General features: G+C 34.9%; 1 protein-coding gene and 1 long non-coding RNA gene across 2 annotated transcripts; one reads left to right on the plus strand and one right to left on the minus strand.

The window, feature by feature from the left end:
- Positions 1-1,373: 1,373 nt before the first annotated feature.
- On the plus strand, positions 1,374-14,332 carry LOC136218241 (centromere/kinetochore protein zw10 homolog). The gene is made up of 14 exons (XM_066005030.1): positions 1,374-2,057; positions 2,504-2,641; positions 3,059-3,232; positions 3,544-3,705; positions 7,832-8,065; positions 8,150-8,299; positions 12,313-12,405; positions 12,736-12,831; positions 13,077-13,205; positions 13,323-13,400; positions 13,485-13,643; positions 13,740-13,890; positions 13,984-14,066; positions 14,144-14,332. Exons 1-14 carry the CDS (start codon positions 1,509-1,511, stop codon positions 14,225-14,227), a joined length of 2,280 nt encoding a protein of 759 aa, XP_065861102.1. The 5' UTR covers positions 1,374-1,508; the 3' UTR covers positions 14,228-14,332.
- A 1,302-nt stretch (positions 14,333-15,634) lies between these two features.
- LOC136220453 (uncharacterized) lies at positions 15,635-20,035 on the minus strand. The gene is made up of 3 exons (XR_010684530.1): positions 19,771-20,035; positions 17,810-18,053; positions 15,635-16,033 (listed from the first exon to the last, which is right to left on the minus strand). It is a non-coding gene; the product is annotated as an uncharacterized lncRNA (long non-coding RNA).
- Positions 20,036-22,029: the final 1,994 nt, after the last annotated feature.

Here is a 22,029-nt window from a genome sequence, read left to right on the forward strand (position 1 = left end):
CCAAACGCACCCTTAAAGTTTTAATTTGATCCATTTCTTTTTGTCTCGTTCCATTTAGATTACATGAAATTCCCTTTGTTTTTCTATATTGTAAAACAATTCTTCTTCTCTCATCTCTCTCTGTGAATTTACATTACATTGCTTGAATTAATACGAATTTGAATTGTTGATTTGTGTGTGAAATTCGCTTAAATAGCATATCCATATTAGTTTTTTTTTACATCTTAATAACAACAATATTTTCAAGGTAAATAATTTATTAGTCCCCACTTTTTACATAACACATTGTTCAGTCTCTATATTTTGAAAAACATATTATAAAGTCTCTATCTTTTATCAACATTAATCCTTTGATCCTTTTATCTATTTTTAGATTTTTAATCGGTCATATCTTAGCTTTCAAGACAGCCATAATACGATACAAAATGGTCATATTACTCTGTTATTTTCTGTTTATCTGTTTATACTAAATATAACGGTTAAAAATTTAGAAAAAATAGACAGAAGGACCAAATGATTAATATTGACAAAAGATAGATAACTTATAATTTGTTTTCAAAATAGAGAAACATCGTGTTAGGTAAAAATAAAAGGACTAATAAATTATTTATCTATTTTCCGAACTTTTTTTTTGTTGGTAGAAACAAGAAAGAAAACAAACCAACACCGAGACAAAAGCTAACCTGGGATCAGCTTAGGAAAGCTAACCCCAACTCTGTCCTCTAAAAGGAGAGAAGAAAGATAGATAGGAGGATCAGAAAGGGTGGAAATTTTCCGAACTTTGTTAATTCAAGGATTGAAATGCTTTCGATAATAAGAGAAAAACTCACAAATTTGAAAATAGAAAAAATTACCAATAAATAGGGATGACAACGGGTAGAGTACTCGTAGGTAGTGTCAATCGCAAACTATTACCCATTTATTTTTTAATTATCCGTACTCGTCCCATTATCCCAATGGGTATATTTTGCATTTCATACCCGTCCAGTTTAATTCGCAGGTACCCTTACCCGTTAAAAATCAATAAATAAATAAAAAATATTATAAATTTAATAAATCATCCATCTAAAAATTGAATAAATTGAACCTTAGTCAATAAGAATAAAGTAACTTAGCGGTATCATTTAATGGTTGAATAATAAAATGTTAGATGCAAATATCACATCTTACCTCTAAAAAACAATAATATGTTTCAATATATAATAGAGTTATAATGGATAACGAGTATCTAAGAGGTATTCTCATACCCGTCCCACTATCCTTTTATATAGGATACAGATACTCCCGTTAGGATCGAATAGTGCCGGGTACGCGTTGTCATGCCCATCGATAAACCTAACTTTACTCTAAACCGGCCTACTAGCCAAAGCCCATGACTAATCAAATTCGCCGGTGCACGTTTTTCCTCCTCCGCAATAAACCACCCCGACTCAACTCTCATCCGTCTTCTACTCTACTACTATCAGTTATCGTCAGAAAGTAACACCTTCTCCGTCTGATTATTTCCAATGGATGCTCTTTTTGATGCTATCAACGTGCGAGACCTTCTCCCCACCGGCGACCTCACAGACCCTACCTCGCCGCTCTCTGCGCCTGATCTCCGCCTCCTCATAAGCCGCCTGGAATCCCATTCACTTCAAATTAAGTCTAGAGTCAAATCGTACCTCCTTTCTCATCACAACGACTTCTCTTCTCTCTTCTCCCTCTGCAACGATGCCATTTTACAAACTAATCAAATCAGCGAAAAGGTGTCCGATCTTGTACATTTGCTTTCTGATTCTCCCGCCCATGTTGAGATTAAAGAGATTGTTGAGGAAGCTAGTTTGAAGATGAAGGAGGTGAGGGTGAAGAGAGAATTGTTGGAATTGGTTAGAGGAATTGTTGCTATTAGTGAGAGGTTGAGAGGTGTAAGAGAGGCAATGAAGGACGGACGGCTGAAATTTGCTGCTCAGGAATTAAGGAAATTGAAGACAGCGTTGAGGATTGGTGATGAGGAAGAGAAAGAACCTGTGGTTTACGGCTTACTAAGGAAGGAGTGGCTCGATTGCTTTGAAGAGGTACACAATTTTCTTAAGGAGCCTGGCTACAGTTTCTCTTGTTTGGTTGCTGATGAAGTTGGGAAAATAAATTTACTTGAATGCTTTCTATTGTTATTTGTAACTGCATGTTTTAGTTTACTTTAGCTGACACAAATTTTTTTAGAAGTTTAGTCCGTATTACTTGCTAAAATTTAATATCCCACTGTTTGTTTCATGATAAATTAGATTCTTATACCTAAGTTATTATGATTGTATAGGAAACACTATTTGTAGATGTTTTTCTTATCTGATATAATAATGGTAGATGCCATTGTGCCATTGTGCTTTATTCTGCAAACAAAGACGTCTTACCATTTCTTTAGGAACCAAATAACACATTGTTGCGTACACTGGTTTGGTAATATATTGTGATTTTTATTGAGTTTGTGATTGTCTTTTTAGATGAATTGGATTTGGGTTTGTAGATTCAAGAGGTGCTAGAAAGGTTCATGGAAAATGCAGTACTGTTTGAGCCGGATTCTGGTGGAGTTCGAATCAAGAATCAGTTGAGCATTGGTGGAACTGCCGGGGTTGGCCTTGACACAGTCTTGGAGACATTGGAAGTGAGTGTTTATGTCCTTTAATCTTCCTCAAGAATATTCTTCATTTTCTTTTCGTTTATAGTGAGACATGCGATCTATTATGTTGGTGAAGCATTAAAACTCATAGAAGTTCATTTCTCATATTTGAAGTTGTCAAGTTGAAAGCATTTCTCTGATGGGTTAGCTACTTTTTGTTGGTGCGATTGTATTTTCTTCACATATTAATGTCAAAACTTCTTATTGTTTGTATTTACAAGATATAACTTATATACTGCCTCTTTTATTGGGTTGATGGGTGGTATTATGAATTATTATATGTTGTTGGGGGATTTTGCTACATTACATCAAAATACTATGCTAGAAGCAAAAGCATTTGAATGTACCCTTTCTTAATCCAGACTTTCAATTTGCTTCACTCATTATTAGGCGTTATTGTAGGTCATTGAAGTTTTACATTATGGACTTGCTAAAGTGGCTGACAAAATGATCAAGTTTATTATTACTCCTGCTGTAAATTCTGGATCATCTATCACATTTGTAGAAGATTCTGAAAAAGTCTCAGATGACTCTGTAGATGCAATATTGAAGATGGTGCCATCATCAAATCCTCAGGTAAAAGTGCCTGGTGATATACTTTAAGATTTCTTATTGCGATGATTCGGATGTAAATGATGTCCCATATAATGCTGGCTCTAAAATCTTATTTGAAATTGAAATGGATACCCATGCATGTGTGACTTTGCTTTAAATGGCAATGTTCTGTGAAATTATTTCATGGATTCACTTTTTATCAAAAATACATTTAGCCATATACAAATAGAGTAAAAACTCTTTAATAGATCAAATCTAACATGGGTCTCATCCACACTTTTGCAAATGGTTTTGAATGTAATTATTGCTCTGACCTTTATTCTTCTCGACAGATGGAAGACGCTGATGGAAAAACTATATATTCAGGAGTTGTTCAGGTAGTAAGGTTCATCTTTGAACACTTATGCTTCCAAAATGAGTCTTGGATTCGATGTTTTGGGAGATTGACATGGCCCAGGATATCCGAGTTAATCATTGCTAACTTCCTCTCAAAGGTATGTTTGTCTGAATCCTCAAAGTTCAGCTAAAGATGACATTATTTCATTTTGTTTCTTCAGAATTTCTATTTTAAGAATTGTTCGGTGCATGTGTGTATGTCCAGTTGTGCACCTTTTCGGCTGAAGCTAGGTATGTGTTGAAAGATTGATCTTGCTGTTTTAAATCAAATATTGACGTGAGTGTTATACATGCCTAATGTCATTGAAATCTAGAATCTTACTTAAAACATCCAAGTAAAGCACAAAGATTCTTTTAGCAACTTAATATTTATCTGCTGTCATTTGTTGCTGATTATTTCACTCTTGGGTTTCTCTTCAAAGATCTTGGATTTATTTTACATTCTTTCCACAATTAATCTGATAAACCCCTTAGAATTATTGCTGCATATGTCAAAAAATAATGCTGCAAAAAAATAAGTTACTCTTCTGCAATGATTTTGGAATAATGCTGCATTTTTAAGGTCATTTATCCTCAAAACTGAAATATATGTTTAAGTAACAATCTTTTTGAGTCTGAGCAATTAAGTATTTCATGCTTGACCCCTTGGATTTGAACCTTGCAATTTGAAAATTAATCGTAGTTTGGGAATCGTCAATGTTATTAATTTCCTAAGCAGGAGAATTTGAAAGAAATAGTTATTTTGATAGATAGTTCCAAATGTGCTATTGCATGCTTGCTTGAGAGTTAATAGAATCATGGTTAGCATCTCCTTTCTCTAAAAATTATTTTGTTCTCTTTCTGAATATTATGTTTATGAAAAACCTGTTTTGATAGTCTACCTTACTGTACATTTCCCTCCCCTCCCCTCCCCCCCCCTTTCTCTCTCTCTCTCTATCATTGTGGGTTTTGCTCCATTAGTGTCACTTACTGTTTGGGAGTTGTATAGTAGCTGTGGGTTGTATAATTAAGAATTTGTATACAACAACAACAACAACAAAGCCTTAGTCCCGAAATGATTCGGGGTCGGCTAACATGAACCATCATATAAAACCGTGAAAATCAAGTCGTGTCAGCGACACAGATTCGCTCCCTCCACTCTGTCCTATCCACTACCATATTTTCCTCAATTCCCAATAAACTCATATCACTCTCGATCACCCTCCTCCAAGTTTGCTTAGGTCTTCCCCTACCCCTCACCACTACATCCCTTTGCCACTCTTCGGTTCTCCTAACCGGCGCATCAAGCGCTCTACGTCTCACATGGCCAAACCACCTTAGTCGGTTTTCTCTCATTTTATTCTCAATAGATGTGACCCCTACTTTTGTCCTAATTATTTCATTACGCACCCGGTCCTTTCTCGTGTGACCACACATCCATCTCAACATACGCATCTCCGCCACCGACATCTTATGGATGTGGCAGTGTTTCACTGCCCAACACTCCGTACCATATAACAATGCTGGTCTAATTGCCGTCCGGTAGAATTTTCCCTTCAATCTATTAGGCATGCCGGGATCACAAAGGAAACCCGTAGCACTCTTCCACTTCGACCAACCAGCTTTAATCCTATGAGCAACATCTCCATCTACTTCTCCATCCGTTTGGATAATAGATCCTAAATACCGGAAGCAATCCGAGGCCTGAACAACTCTCCCATCTAGGATGATTGTCCCTGCCTCCCTACTCCTACGGCCGCTAAACTTACACTCCAAATATTCTGTCTTACTTCGACTCAACTTAAAGCCTCTAGATTCTAGAGTTTGCCTCCATAGTTCCAACTTCATCTCCACTCCTTCTTTCGTCTCCTCAACCAACACAATATCATCTGCAAACAGCATGCACCATGGTATACCATCTTGAAGTGAACTTGTTAGTTCATCCATAACGATGGCAAAAAGAAATGGGCTTAGTGCGGAACCTTGATGCACTCCAATCGTAATAGGAAACTCTTCAGTCTTCCCAACACTAGTACGTACACTCGTGCATACTCCCTAATACATGTCCTTTATGATGTCAATATATTTCCGCGAAATGCCTTTCCTTATCAAGGCCCACCAAAGTACTTCCCTTGGTACCTTATCATATGCTTTCTCCAAGTCAATGAAAACCATATGCAAGTCTTTCTTCTTATTTCGATAGTGCTCCATTAATTGTCTCATTAGATGGATGGCTTCCATAGTTGATCTTCAACTTCATCTTACTTAATGCCATTTTGACTTCACCCTTTTGAATTCTCCGCAGGCATTCATGATTTATCATATCGTGATGGATACTTATATCTCCAACATCTTGTTGGCGATCTCCATTAAATAAGTCATCAAAATAGGACCTCCATCGTTCCTTGATATCCTTATCTCCAACTAGGACTTTCTGGTCCACATCCTTCACACATTTAACTTTTCCGAGATCTCGCGTCTTCCTATCTCTCATCCGAGCAATTCTATATATGTCTCTTTCCCCTTCTTTCGTATCCAATCTTGTATACAGATCCCGATTCACCTTTGCTCTAGCATCTCGTATGACCTTCTTTACTTCCCTTTTAGCCTCTTTGTATTTTTCGTAGTTCTCGTCACTCCTACATTTCCCCAATAGTTTATAGGATTCTCTCTTACTCTTTACTGCTTGTCGTACTTCTTCTGTCCACCAAGATGTGTCCTTACCCGGTGGCATGCTACCTTTAGATTCCCCTAGAACTTCCTTCGCTACTTCCCTTATACTATGCTCCATCTTATTCCATATCGAATCTATATCTGAATCCATATTGCAAGTCCAAATATCTTTTTTGGTCATCTCATCCACAAATTTTTGTTGATTCTCCCCTTGCAATTTCCACCACTTAATCTTAGTCTCTACTTGAGGTGTTTGTTTTCTTATACATTTCCTACTTCGAAAATCTAGCACCACTACTCTATGTTGGGTTGTCGTACTCTCACCAGGGATCACCTTACAATCAATATAACTCTTTCTCCAAGCACTCCTTACTAAGAAGAAGTCAATTTGGCTCGCATTACCGCCACTCCGATAAGTCACTAAGTGGGATGTTCTCTTCATAAACCATGTGTTCATGATACTCAAGTCATAGGCTGATGCGAATTCCAAAATATCATTTCCTGCTTCATTCTTATCTCCAAAACCATACCCTCCATGAACACTCTCAAACCCATCTCGCCTAGAACCCACGTGTCCATTGAGATCACCCCCTAGTACCATTTTTTCATCCCTAGGAACCTGTTGCACCACTTCCTCTAAGTCATCCCAAAAAGCTTGTCTTATAGACACATCTAATCCTATTTGTGGCGCATATGCACTAATGACATTCACAACCTCATCCCCTATCACTAGCTTAACACTCATAATTCTATCGCTCTTCCTAGACACCGCTACTACCTCATCAATATACTCCCTATCAATAAGAATACCTACTCCATTTCTACCCTTATCCTTTCCTGAGTACCAAAGCTTATAACCCCAAGGAGCTATCTCTCTAGCCTTAGCTCCAACCCACTTGGTTTCTTGTAGGCATAATATATTTAATCTCCTCCTCTTCATAACATCTACAATTTCAGCTAATCTTCCTGTCAAAGAACCTATGTTCCATGTCCCAAAGCGTAACCTACTACCCTTACCCCTACCCCTACCATTACCGTGGACTAGCTTATTTACCCGCAACCCTTGCATATTTGACACCACCCCCGGGTCCTGGGGTGGCGCGCCGCTTCGGGGCGACGACCTAGCAACCCTTGCACATTTATCACTACACCCGGGTCTAGGAAGTGCAGCGCGTCGCTGAGTAGGGAACGCCCCAACGGTATTTATATTATGGTTCATGTCATAAGATGTGACTAAGTTTTACGCTGGCCGCCACAAACCTACCGCAACCCTCCTCCTTTGTCCGGGCTTGGGACCGGCTGTAAAGGCCACCAAGTGACCCTCACAGGCGGAGTTATAATTAAGAATTTGTATATGATAGATAAATTGCAATTTTCTTTTTATCTATTAGAAAGTTATAGCTGTTACCTTGGTTTTGGTTTGTGCTAACTTGCTTTGTTTAATGTATGCTTGATGCAAGCTGTAGACTTCTAATGCTGAATTTCTTCTTTATTGGTTATTCTACATGTTTCAGTTTATGCAACTCCCTGTTTACAGAAAGTGGTACATGACATTTATTTATTTTGTTTCAGGCTGTCCCTGAAGATGCTTCAAAACTTGCTGACTTTCAGAATATCATCAAACGCACATCCAAGTTTGAGACTGATTTAAAAGACATGAAATTTATTTCAGCATCAGATAGCGCTGACCAAAAGTTGAGCAATTTTGCAGAAAATGTTGAGGTTCACTTTGCATCTAGGAAGAAGACAGAAACCTTGGCAAAAGCTAGAAATTTGCTTTTACAGTGTGACTTTGCCATTCCCCAAGTAAATTCTTAGAGGCTTCTATGCATATATCCTTAAATATTGTTATCTGATAGTAAACTTTTTGAATATCGTGTACTTCTGAAGGAGTACATAAGAGAAGGTCCTCCACTGAAGAGTACTGGAGAAGCTAATAATTCGTCTGAGCATGTTGTTGACTTGCTTTTTCTCTCTGAGAGGTGTGTGGTGTCCAAAGCAGCTTCCCAACTCATGGATCTAGTGCATAATACACTGAAGGTGGTTTACCTAAAAATAGATTTCCTTTTCTTATGTTATTTGAAATCTTCACTTGATTATCCTGGGAGTTTCAATGAGGAAGAGTATTTTGTCTGATAAGTTTTCTGCCTCTATTTTCCTTTTTCCTTTCTGTGTGTCCTGTTGTGCACTTGTGAAAAAAATTTCTATGAATTTCATTAAGGTTCCACCAAAAAAAGCCATGTGCTTGTTTTGCCATGGCCATATATGTTACATGCCTAGAGACACATGTGCTTGGGGAATAGATTTGAAAGTGTTCTCATGGCCATATATGTTACATGCCTAGAGACAGATGTGCTTGGGGAACAGATTTGAAAGTGTTCTCCTCTTCATAAGGATACTTGATGTTGAGGTGTTTATCGAGCCTTTTGCGCGCATGTCTTCTGAGTTTAGGGTAGAAAACAATGAAACGACTATCAATAGAAGCTGGACCTCATGTTTTCTAGGAGTGAGAATGATAAAGAATGTAATGAAGAATGTTATATGGTTAATATGGGTAGTTAGGGAATATAAGGGGACACATGGAAGGTCTCTTAGCGGATTAGTTGATGTAGACTTAATGTTTGCTAGGAGTGAGGATGATAGAGAATGTGATAATGAAATGCTATATGGTTACTTGGGATACTTAGAGAACTATGAAGCACTGATATGGGTACGACAAATGGCATTTTTTAAATTTGAGATATGGGTACGGCGGGGATACACCAAATTATATACATACATATACATATATATGTATATACACCTTTATATACATATATATGTATGTATGTATATATATATATATATATATATATATAAAATCATAAATCACATTCATAAGCCATTATAAACCACAAATAACATTATAAGTCATTATAAGACCATAAGTAACACTCATAATAACTAATAAAGTCTAGCTAAAATAATAATAATACCTAATAAAGTCATTAATTCATCAAAAAGAAACATTTAATACTTCAAACTATTTAAACTACAAGTCTAAAGACTATTCTAAGACATTTTCACGATCTTCACCTACAAACATTTAATAATGATTAGCTTTTATTTATTTATTTATTTACAAATAAAAGGGTGGGTGCGGGCTGGTTTAGTTAATTATTTATATTAGGGATGTATAAAAGGGCGGCCCGGTGCACTACACGTCCCCGCTAAGTGAGGGTCTGGGGAGGGATCCCACCACAAGGGTGTATTGGGGGCAAGCCTTCCCCTGCCAAATTTTTTTTTGGCAAGAGGCCGCTCCTAAGACTCGAACCCGTGACCTCTCGGTCACACGACACCAACGTTTACCGTTGCGCCAAGGCTCGCCCTCATATTAGGGATGTATATTTAAATTTTTTATATTAACCCCTATTTTTGTAAATTAATTTAAGAAAAACCTCTAAATTTTACCTAATCAACTCTGAAAAGTATCCCCGAAGTATCCATGCGTATCCCCATAATTAAAAGAAAAAAGGGGATACTTGTTTTGCCGTATCTCGTATGATACGCGTGAATCAACCTCTTAGAAGTATCGTTGCTAAGGAGATGCATGGAAGGTCTCTTAGCTGTCATTAGTTGCTAGGCGCTGAAGGGTGTGAGAGGTGTAGGGGTTATATACTAGTGTAAGGTGTAAAGGTAGAGATAGCTTTTGAGAAATTGTTTATAATTCGGCACAAGGCTTGGAAAGCACAATTCTCTACTGATGTATCTTGTTTGGCTATTCCTTTTCTTTTGCTCTGTTTGGCAGAGTATTCGCTATTGAGTTATATAATTTTTTTTCAATCCAATATTTCATCTCTGTTCTTTCTCTATTTGTGTTATTTTGTATTGCGATATTTATAAGGAACTATTCTGTTGATACTTGAGATCAAGTTATCCAAAACTTGGTTAATTTGGTCTTGTTCTTTTCAACTCATTTCAATGAGGTTTTGATATATCTTGGTTTTTTGTTCTTTTTGCTACCCAGTTTAAAAGATAATTTTATACTACTTACTGGTTTTAAGTCCCTGAGAAGCTCCCCCCTCCTGTTTTACCCTTACTGTTTTCTTTGGTATCCTAGCTGTTAAAAGTTATTTAGCACCTTGCTAACAATTCTCCTCTCCTTTCTATGCAATTTAATAAGCTATCAACACTATTTGATTATTCTTTATTCGTGGATTTTGCTACATTTGCTGTCTGTTTTTGCTTCCTTGCTGATCAATGCTCACCTTCTTTCTTTCTATGCACAAGATAAAATGTGGGATTTCATTTCAAGGATATGTTGAAGAACTGGCTAACATAGAAAAATATAACAATTTGTTTTTTCTCTTATTTCAATTGCTAGCTTTGGTACTTTTTATGAGGATATTCTTATATTGATTAGGTGTGATTTAAGCTAATTTGCCAATTCAACTAAACCAAAAAAAAAAAAAAAAAGAAAGAAAGAACCCTTCATATTTGGTATGCTTAGTGTGATGCTCTTGCTATGTGGATTTCTCCTTTTCTTTTTGGAGATGATATACCTAACTTTATTTATTCAAAGAACTTGGAATGGGTAGCTAATCTTTTGCTTCATAGTCCTAATAGATAATGTGAAAAGCACAAAACAAGAATTACTGAACCAACCTCAACAGAATATATTAGGTTGGGTTCTACATCTTTAATTACTGAAGTACAAATACTACACATGTTCTAGACTTAGTTGACTTATGCATGGTATTAAACATGGGCTGATATTTATCATGAAGGCCAGTCAGGGGCGTCATAATCATGTTATTTAATATATATATATATACTATTGTTTTTTTTTGGTACAAATGAAGTTAAACAAAGAGAAAAAGAAATACAGGAATAGAAAAAATGATAAGAATATGATAAGAATGCAGCAAAAATGATAATCGTATCAAACAAGTCGTGTCGGGTGGGTTGTCTCTGTAAATCGTGTCACCGTGTCAGAATGAGAGCCCTAAGGCCAGTGTGTATAGTGTATACAGATTTTGAAGTCACTGAAACATAGCATTGGGCATAACTGTGGTTACAGTTAACAAAGAGTGCAACTGCTAGGCAAAGGAGGTGTTGGAACTGGGCATCATGGGTTATATTGATCAATTGACAGCTAGGGTTCATGATTTAGCGCATAAGGTCATTGAATCCAGCAAAGAGGCATGCAATGACATTCGAGAATTACAGCTCTTAATAGAGTCACACTTTACAGGAAGAAGGGTCAAAGGGGTTGCAAGTTGCAACTAACATCAGTCACAACCCAGTGCATTCAGAATTATTCAATGAACATTCAGTTGCAGTGCATGGAGGGGCAATCATTCCTAAATATAGCAGCCTGGAAAAGGGACTTGAAAGAATTGCAACCACTAACTGCCACGAACCAGCCCGAATCGAATCATTCGGAACATATCAGGTTATTGCACAAGGAGCTACGATCAGTCCCTATTACAAATACATCAGGCTGAAGTTTCTTCCTATAATGGTACTGAGGATTCTCTGGCATTGCCGTACAAATATGAGCAACTTTTTATCAATCAGCTGCAAGAGGAAAGTGACGAGGTCATAGGATTGGCTGCATTTAATATGACTGGAGGCACAACTTAAAAATGCAGAATTGGTTGCATTTCATAGGGCAACAAGAGGATCTTGGAGGGCGATGAAATGGACCCTTTCCTAAATTACACCTTGTGGACAAGCTCTAGTCGAAGAGGGGAGAAATGTTACAATACTGCAACAAGGGTTTAGATTAAGGATGTTTGTATGTCGTCAGAAGAAGTTACTTATAATCCCCTGTGTGCATTTTCTCCCTCCCCCCTCTCTCTCTGCATTAGTGTATATTCTAAAAAGTTATACAGTACAAAAACTATAGATTTAATTCCAAATTTATGTCGTTTCTTTTGTCTTGTGTTGAAAGTCTGTACTACCTTTCAGTGACCATTAAGATGTTTTTTCTTTCGCAGTATAAGCAAAAACCCTAAGATTAAGGACCCTAACATCACACCTAAAGTGTACTTTCGTTATGATTGGTGCAGGATGTTTGTATGTCGTCTCCAAGGGTTGCATTGGAGTTTTATCATGCTGCTAGGGATGCTATACTTCTCTACGAGGCTGTTATTCCTGTCAAGGTTAGTGCATAGAAGCTAGTTCCAGAATATGAAATTTACGTGTTGAAATACTTTGTAATATTGCTGTTGGGATTGATGTGGAATTTCCTTCCGTATTTGTTGCTAAAACAAATTAGGTATTCATAGGTCCTTTATATATATGTATATATATTTCAGTCAGTTTTGAGATACATTCCTATTCTCGTTTGCGACTGATATATAATACATTTGTCAACACATGAAGTTTAGCACCTTTTCTTCTGCAGGCTTCACAGTAATGTCTTATGTGTTTCATTTCATGTTATACTTGTGATCATAATTATGTTGGTGACCTTTTTTTGACTTGTGAAGCTAGAAAGGCAGCTTGATGGCATAAACCAGGTTGCTGTACTCATGCACAATGATTGTCTCTATTTATCCCAAGAGATACTTGGACTAGCATTTGAGGTATGCATTATGCACCTACATGCTTATATCTTTGTAATTAATGATTAATTTGTAATAGAATCTGGATTGGTTTTTGTGTTGCCAAAATTACTTCTTGGATTGTTTGTAGTATTTAATCTTACCCTTACTTTGATGTGACATCCATTCAATAAAACATTCAGTTAAGAATTGATGTAAAAATGAATCTCAAATGCGTCCAGCAGAAAAGTTGACTCTTTACATGCCTTTGAATTATGATGATCCAGTATAGGTCAGACTTCCCAAGGTGTATTAAAGAAAATGCTGTTTTTGTTGATATGGCTCCACGATTTCATGTAATGGCTGAGGATATATTACACAGACAAATCCAGCTTGTTGTTTTCAATTTGAAAGAGGTAAATTTTCATATATTCACAGCTGATCAGAATCAGACTGTCATCTGCTAGAAATCTCTGAGTGTTACCCTATGTATCAATAACATGCTTTCTTTCTCCATGAAATGGTATTAACAGGCCATAGATGGTGCTGATGGCTTTCAGAACACTCATCAGATGCAACAATTTCAATCTGCAAAGTTTAGCACAGAACAGGTATTTTTCTCCAAACATCTGTCCATCTGGTGCCATTAGCTTTATTTTAGCCATATGAGGAAGAGATAAATATTACTCTATCAGGTGGTTTTTATTCTTGAAAAAGTACGGATTATATGGGAGCCTCTGTTGCTTCCTTCGATTTACCAGAAAAGCATGTGTATGGTTCTAGAGTCTGTTTTTTCTCGAATTGCTAGAGACATACTCCTTATAGATGATATGGCAGCTGATGAAACACTACAGGTATGTCCTATTCGTATATAATAATAATTACAAGTGTGTGTGTGGGTTTGAGAGCTTGTTTTCAGAGGATATGTAATTTGATCATGTTTTGCGCAGCTTCAGCGACTGATTTATATGATGCTGGAAAACCTTGCTTCTGTAATGGAGTCGTTGATTGCGAAAACTGGAAAGGAGAAGTCAGAAGAGAATTCTACATATTCTCTAGATGAGTTGATACCGTCTTTACATAAAATACGCAAACTTGCAGGCATGTATTGTATATTTGTTGGAAATAGGTATTATTAGCAGCTGATATTATGTGTGCTTTATATAATAACTAATTTGGTGTAAAATTCATCAGAATTACTGGACATGCCTTTGAAATCCATTACTAACAGTTGGGAAAGTGGTGAACTCTTCAGCTGTGGATTTACAATGTTAGAGGTAAGTTTTGTGAGAATGGTATGGTTTTTTTCCGTTTATTTGTTGTTGGTGCTTAGAAGGTGTTGGGTAAAATGCAGGTGCAATGCTTCATAAAAGCCATATTTACAGATTCCCCTCTGCGAAAAGAATGCTTATGGAGGATAGAAAATGTGAGCTTGTAAGAATTTGTATCAAAGAGATTGTGATTGTATTTTACTCTTTTGTAAATTAAATTGTATGTAGTTGAACATTTATGATGATATTTATTATAATTACAATTTTGGCAATTATTCTTATATTGGTGAAATTACAAATTGAACGATGTGGTGTAATGTTATGTTGATGCTAAGTAAAGAGATCTTATTTGTCATAAATTACTAGCAAAAACTTTTAACTCCAATTTATCTTAGTGTGACACAAGTAAAGGATGCTATTTTGCTAAAAGATAATTTAAGAATTCTTATTGTTCATAATAAAACCTTCTTAACTAGCTACAATGTAAACCTTAACGAGTATGTTTTCATGTGGAGGCACTAAGCTGAAATTGGATGGTGATATCTATAGTTTAAATTATTTGCTTCTTACTTATTTTTCTCTCATATGCAACTCCCTTTATAGTTGGCAAAGCCAATTTTTTAGCTTCTAGTGATAATAATTGCGATTCTTATTGTATTGTAATTCTTAACAATTAAAATTTCAATAATTATTAGATTGTTATTTAAATGAGTTTTGGATTTAGAAAGTAAAAGGATCGAAGATCCCCGTATATTGGAGGCTCTAGACGAATGTCCAGGCTAGCTCTAAAGAGAAAGAAAAAGAGAGGAAAGAAAAAGATTTTTCTTATTAATCATAATAGAAATCCAGGCTTGGCTGTTCTTAGAGCCTGTTTGGTTCAGCTGTTAGCTAATAGTTATTGCGGTTGCTGCTAGGTGTTCGCAGTTACAGTAAACTGTTGCTGTTCGGATTTAAAATGTCTAATATGTACATATTTTAAATTAATCAAAGAAAAAATTACATGTTTGTGATCTGTAATTAATGATAATAAAATGATGCACATATAAAATGTAGATGACAATATTCATGACCAATAAGACAATTTGATGAATTATTCTCAAATTGACCTAACTTGTCAATGTTAGGGGTAAAATTGCTCTTGGCTATATAATTGCACAATTTTAGACGTTAAGGTTAAAATTGCTTATAGCTATAAACGTTAGTAATATTTTTGTACCTTATCTTATTATAAAATAAAAAATGTGTATAAATAATGTTAAAGAGAAACATATTTTATAAAAATAAAAAAGATAATTTTGTCAATAACAAATAACTATAAATAGCTAGGGATGTAAATGGGGCAAGGCGGGGATTTGATTTCCCTTCCCCGTCCCCACCACCTAAACGGGGACAAAAACTGTCCCCGTCCCCGCCCCACGGGAAAACCGCGGGTACAGGGAATCCCCGTCTACCCAGTTAATAAAAAATTATTAATTATAATTTATAGTAAATTCTAAATCAGTAAACATTCATCAGTTATTTACTATGCAAAAGACATACAGAACATTACTTAATTATTAGTGAAAGTGGGTAAAACTAAACGAAAACATTGTAATGAATACAAAGATTAATCATAAGGCAGACCAAATTAAATTTCCAAGGTAGAAGATAAAATTCTGCATTTCATAATGTATCACTCAAGAAAAAAAAAACATTTTCTTCAAGAATGTTATGCATTCTATAACTGAAGGCAAACAGTCAACAAAATCTCCTGAACTATAGTCAACAAGCTTCCCGTCCAAGCAGTATTGCTGTCATTAGAATGAAGATGCAAGAAACCCAACAAGCACAACAGTGGCTCAACAAGTTTGTCTACAAATCACGAAATCCATTCTCGAGGACCAAGCAAGAGAACCTCAGAGCAAAAGTACCAGCATTTCCACTCTCGAGCTTCTCATCAAAAATTTTGGTTACAAGCTTAAGAATTGCACTGACTGTCGAAATCCACAAGTCCAAATTTTCATTTGACAAGCCACCATGAGATAAGAATACAAGAGAAACACAATCCAGGACAACATTATATGGTGCCGTTTGGTTCGCGGAATAGAATGGAATGGAATAGAATAGAATGGTTATTCCAAAGGAATAGAATAGCAAAGAATGGAATAGAAATTCTTAGGAATTGCTATTTCTGTGTTTGGTTGGTGGAATAAGGTAGAATGGAATAGATAAATTTTTTATTAAAAAGACAATATTATCCTCAAATGTAATTTCTTATTTCTTTTAAAATTTTAATTTTTTACTATAAATTGTTCAAATATTTAATATATATTATTTTAAAAAATATATAAAAAAATAGAAAAATGGGAAACACGAAAGACGAAAGACGAAAAAAACACGAAAAATACATTAAAAACGAAAAAACAATAAGAACATGAAAACGGAAAAATTGTAAAAACACGAAAAAAGAGAAGTAAAAAAACAAAATGTAAAAGCGCAAAAAAAAACATTAAAAACACAAAAACAAAAGAAAAAAATGAAAAAAAATGAGATAAAAGTGGAAAAGGGTGAAAACGCGAAAACATATAAACGTGTTAACACACAAAAAAAAAAACACACACGCAAAATATGAAAAAACACAAAAAATGTGCAAACCGTAAAAAACACAAAAACATGAAAAAAGTGGAAAACACGAAAATGTGAAAAAAAATGAAAAACGTGAAAAAATCGAAAAACATGAAAACATGAAAAAGTGTTAAAAACACGAAAAATGCGTTTATAACGTTTTTTTTTTATGTTTTTTCGTGTTTCCCAAGTTTTCTTGTTTTTTCCGTTTGTTCACGCTTTCGTATTTTTCACGTTTTGTCATGTTATTGTGTTTTATTTTGCATTTTTTCGATTTTTCAAGTTTTAGTTTTTCGGTTTTTCCCCTTTTTGGTTTTTTTTCGCGTTTTTGTATTTTTCGTATTTTGTTACTTTTTTGTGTTATTCACGTTTTCCCATGTTTTTCGTATTTTTTTTTATATTTTTGTGTTTTTAACGTTTTCGTGTTTTGTTTGCGTTTTTCGCATTTTCATGTTTTTCACATATTGTCACGTTTTTGTGTTTTAGCATTTTTCGTATTTTTTCGCATTTTCGTGTTTTTATTTTTCACGTTTTTTAATATTTCGTGTTTTGTCACTTTTTCGCGCTATTCCTATTTTGTGTTTTTCGTGTGTTTGCTTTTTTTTGCGTCTTCGTGTTTTTCGCATTTGTTTACGTTTTCATGTTTTTCGCGTTTTTTATTTTTTGCATATTCTCGTGTTTGTATTTCGTATTTTTACATTTTTTAACGTTTTCGTCATTTTTCCATTTTTCACGTTTTATATGATATAAATTATGGATTGACCAAAATTTATAAGATTTGGGAAAGTGATTAGAGAGAAGATTGAGGATGTAATGGAGGATAATTTTGTAAATTATAAAAATATAATATTAGGAATAGGCTATTCCTAACCTAAATTGAAGAATAACTATTCCATGAAATCAAGGAATAGGGATTCCATGGAATAGCTATTCCATAAAAAAAATCAACCAAATGTGGGAATAGTTATTCTTTAGGAATAGGCTATTCTATTCCCCCTCTATTTCGCGAACCAAACGAGCCCTACAATTTAAACTCATCATCAGTAAAAGCAAAATATTTGGAATTCGAAGATGTCTCTGTGAATGCATTGCTAGCAATAAAACCAAAGGCTCGCAAAAGGTTCTTCAAAGTTTAGAAAACTTACCCGAGTAGGAGAAGTGAAGAGGTGGAGGCGGCGGTGGAGGAGGTCGAGGTCGAGAGGTGGAGGCGGCGGTGGAGTGGAGACAGCGAGTAGGAGAAGCGAAGCCGCTCCCTGTTTCTGGCGTCATGTGCGAGGTGGCGGTGCGAGGTGGAGATGACGGTGTGCGAGGTGGTGGTGCGAGATGGAGGATAGGCGGTGTGCGACGACGTGGTGACGGCGATAGAGTTGAGTGTGGAGAGATAGAACCCTAGAATAGAAAGGAAGCGAAGCAGAGAAGAATAGAGTGGACTCCCACTTGCGTCAGTGAATCCTATTTTATCAAAAATTCTAATATTTCAACATTATAATATATTTTACATAATTAGTGAATGGTTAACAAAAAAAAAAAAGTGGAATGTGTCCGAATGGTAAAGACTGGTAAAGACGTTTGATGGTAATTCAATTGATTAAAGGTTCGATCCTCCATATTTACCTTTTAAATAAATGTTTTTGAATTTCATTTATAAACGGAGATTAATCGGGGATCCCCGGCAGGGCTTCACGGGTACGTATACGGGGATCCCCGCGGGGTGGGGATACCATTTCCCGGCCCTGCCCCGTACCCGCCTACGGGGACCATATTGGTTTCGATTCGAGAAAGAGAACGATGTACTTGTGAATTCTTTTTAACAACAATTTTTATACCTATGTGTTTTGTATTATTAAATTAATACATGCAACTATAGGAATTAAAATCAAGGGTTAATTACAAATAAATGTCATGTGGTTACACGGATTTGCAAATGGGTATCTATGCTATTTTTCTTTACAAACGTAACCATGTGGTTGCAAAATTTTGTATTTTTTTACTTTGCCAAATTTGGCGAATAACAACCTCAAAATGAAATTTTCAAGAATTAAAATTCTTTAGTATCATATTTTTAATTTTTTAAAATCATCATTTTTTGAGTTTTCTCTCTCTAAAACATTAACTTTTTCTCTCATAAAAAATAACACCTAAATGACCTCAAATCTAAAAAGTTGAAGAATTAAAGTTGCTTAAAATATCATTTAACTCTTGAAAATTTTCATTTTGAGGACGCTATCGGTTAAATTCTGACAAAATGAACTCAAATGCAAAATTATGCAAACTATAGGGTTGCGTTTGCAAACAAAATATCACAAGTACCTATCTGCAAATCGACGAAACCACAAGGCATCTATATGTAATTAACCCTAAAATCAATTATTTCAACCATTAAAATCAAAAGTGTATAAAAATTATGTTTTAAAAAGAAACTAATCATTTGAAAATAAATTAAAATTAATATTAAAACTGAATGATATGATAAAAAAAAAAAAAAAATTGTTCAAAACTATTTTTTGGAGAAAAAAGTAAAAATAAATAATTACAAGAATCAAAAGTGAAACTAGTCCAATATAAAAAAATTAATAAATAAGTATCAAACCCAAAATGAAATTTAAAAAGTAAAATAGAGACTAAGTAGAATTTTATAAAAAATATAGATGTGCATAGCAGTAAAGGATGGAAAAAATAATGGAAAACCTTAGGGGTTGAATAATGAGATTAGAAGAGTTTTAGGAAAATCCAAAACTAAAAACAGTAAAAGAAATGATTGTATTAGTAAAACCAACACTAACAAAACGATTATTTTTCTTCCACTTTGTGGTTAAACTTCCGGATATTCAAAATCATTTTTTCCAAATACTCACACTCGGACTGACCGAAACACGTTATACCTAACGAAAAACTCTTGGGGTAGGCTTCCTTACTTGCCATTCGGGCTATCATCGGCGGCTAAAGTTAGATGTCCCGTTATGTCCAAAAAACGTAATTTACCATCATTTCCACATATGTATAAAAAATAAAAAAATAAAACATACAACCCAGAAATTCTTCCGTTTTCCCTTGATTTTCTCATAGAAGAAGAGAAGCTAAGCGAAAGTTTGGTTCATCAAATTACCTTAGACTTGAAGTTGGAGGGGTTTAGCTGGAGCACAGGAGATGATGAGCCGTATAATGCATAACAGAGATTAGACGATAACAATAGGATTGATAAAGCTACAAAAAATGGCGATCGTGATCGATACATTCTTCCTCGCTTTCTCGGTTAATTGGTTTCTCTCTCTCTTCACTGAACAGAAACCTGTTTCTCGCTCCAGGGTGAAGGGAAGGAAAAACACTTCACTGATATTGAGGGCTACGTGTATTAGCCAATAGAAGATTGACACGTCAACCTTCTCATGAATATCCTTGTCTCTCATAATAGTGGAATATAGAAACAACTTGGATTTCTCATAGTGTGAGATTCTTTGCTAAAATTATACTATACTCATCCTGAAAATACAAGCTACTATATTTCTATATTTTTTAGAGAAAGAAGTATAATTTAAGTTTCGTATATAAAATAACATCAATATAAATTTAATATTTAAAAAATATATTAATTTAGGTTTTGATAATTAAATGTGACACATCATTTATATTATTTAAATTCTATACGTGTTCTGAGAAATCAGGACTTAACAAAGTAATATAAATAACGTGTCACATTATTATACCTGAATTGATATATTTTAAACATTTAATCTATATTGATTTCATATTATACATGACACTAAATTGATACTTTCTGCCTTATCCTAAAATATAATTTAATATAACAACATACTCTTAAAGACTATGCAATAATTATTTCTAGGGGTATGGATATCTAAAAATTACAATTCAATGGAGCTTTTGTTATTTCAATATTTTATAGTATAAAAAATGTTAGTTAATAAAACTGGACTGTAAATGAAATTGTAGACATAAAAATCGTATATAAAACTGATAAATAAAGGCAACGTATGGATTTAAGCAAATTTTTCTACTTCACTGAGGTGCTGGATGTGCCTCATCTATGGCCCTTTGTGGATTCAATTCCAGAGGTTTTTTTTTTAATATAAAAATATCATATATCATTCCATTAAATTATTTTAATGTATAAATACAGCACGATAAAACCTCTCACTCATACAAGCTACAGCCAGTGTAAGATCCATAAAGAGAAGAAAATAGACTACAAAAAGCAATAAATACCATAAAATGTACAAATACAACAAAAATAGAAATCATATACTCCTCGTAAGTCGAATCCCATTGAAAAACAGTTGTAATCCATTTTTTATCCTTTAGCTTCTTCCGGAAATTCGGATCTGAGTTTTTTTTTTTTTTGCAACCACGCAGATCTATAGATCGGCGGATAAGATGAACCTTTTACGCACTTGCTAAGACCGAAAAAAAATAAAAGATAAAAGTATAGTTAACAGGTGTAGATCTGACGGAAAAAAAATCGAGAAAGTATATAAACTTCAAACTAACAAGAAAATGTAAATCTGAAGTTAAAAAAAACAAAGACTAAAACATAAATGGAAAAAGGAAGAATGAAGACAATCTTCCTTCTTCCTCCAGTGAGGGGGCCTGAATGAAGACAATCTTAGGTCCGAGTCCGACTAAATTTCTTACGGGTTGGGCTGGGCTTGGACTCGTCAGGCTTTATTAAAAGCCCGACAGGTCCGGCCCGAGCCCGGCCCACTTCGGTCCATGCCCAAGTCTACATGAGATCCAAAAAGTAGGAAATACCTGCTGTTAGAAAAAGTAGCTTTTCATACCTAAAACAACAACAACAGTTTTCATCCAAACACTCTAAACTCTTATTTTCAATGAGAAACAACAAACGTGAAGAGAAAAAAAATAGGAAACCAATTCTAACAGCCTTTTTGAAGAGTCTTTCTCCACTCATAGTCCTCTTCTTATTTCATGTTTTAATAATAATTTTTTATTGATAAGTCTCTCTCCTCTCACTATTGGTAAATATAACAATACATAATAATTTTAATGATAAAATAATAAATAATGAGTGAATATGAGAAGTATTGTTAAAAATTGATATGTATTAGTCACTACTTAAATCACTAAAAGTCAATTGATTATATTATTTTTAAAGAGTTGATTAAAAGTTGCATAACTTTGTTATTTTTTATTTTTAGATTTGAGAAAACGTTTCGGAACGAACGCTAAGCTCCTTCTCAATTCAACGATTTAAGGCCATTGTTACTCCATGGCCAGGCGGGTTTGGGGGGAGTCCTAAGCGATCATGAAGGGAGGTTTGTGGCAGGTTTTGCCAGAGGCGTGGGTTGTAACACGAGGGCGGAGATTCTATTCTAAGCGCAAGAATGGG

This window comes from Euphorbia lathyris, chromosome 2 (assembly GCF_963576675.1).
Source record: "Euphorbia lathyris chromosome 2, ddEupLath1.1, whole genome shotgun sequence".
Lineage (NCBI taxonomy): Eukaryota > Viridiplantae > Streptophyta > Magnoliopsida > Malpighiales > Euphorbiaceae > Euphorbia > Euphorbia lathyris.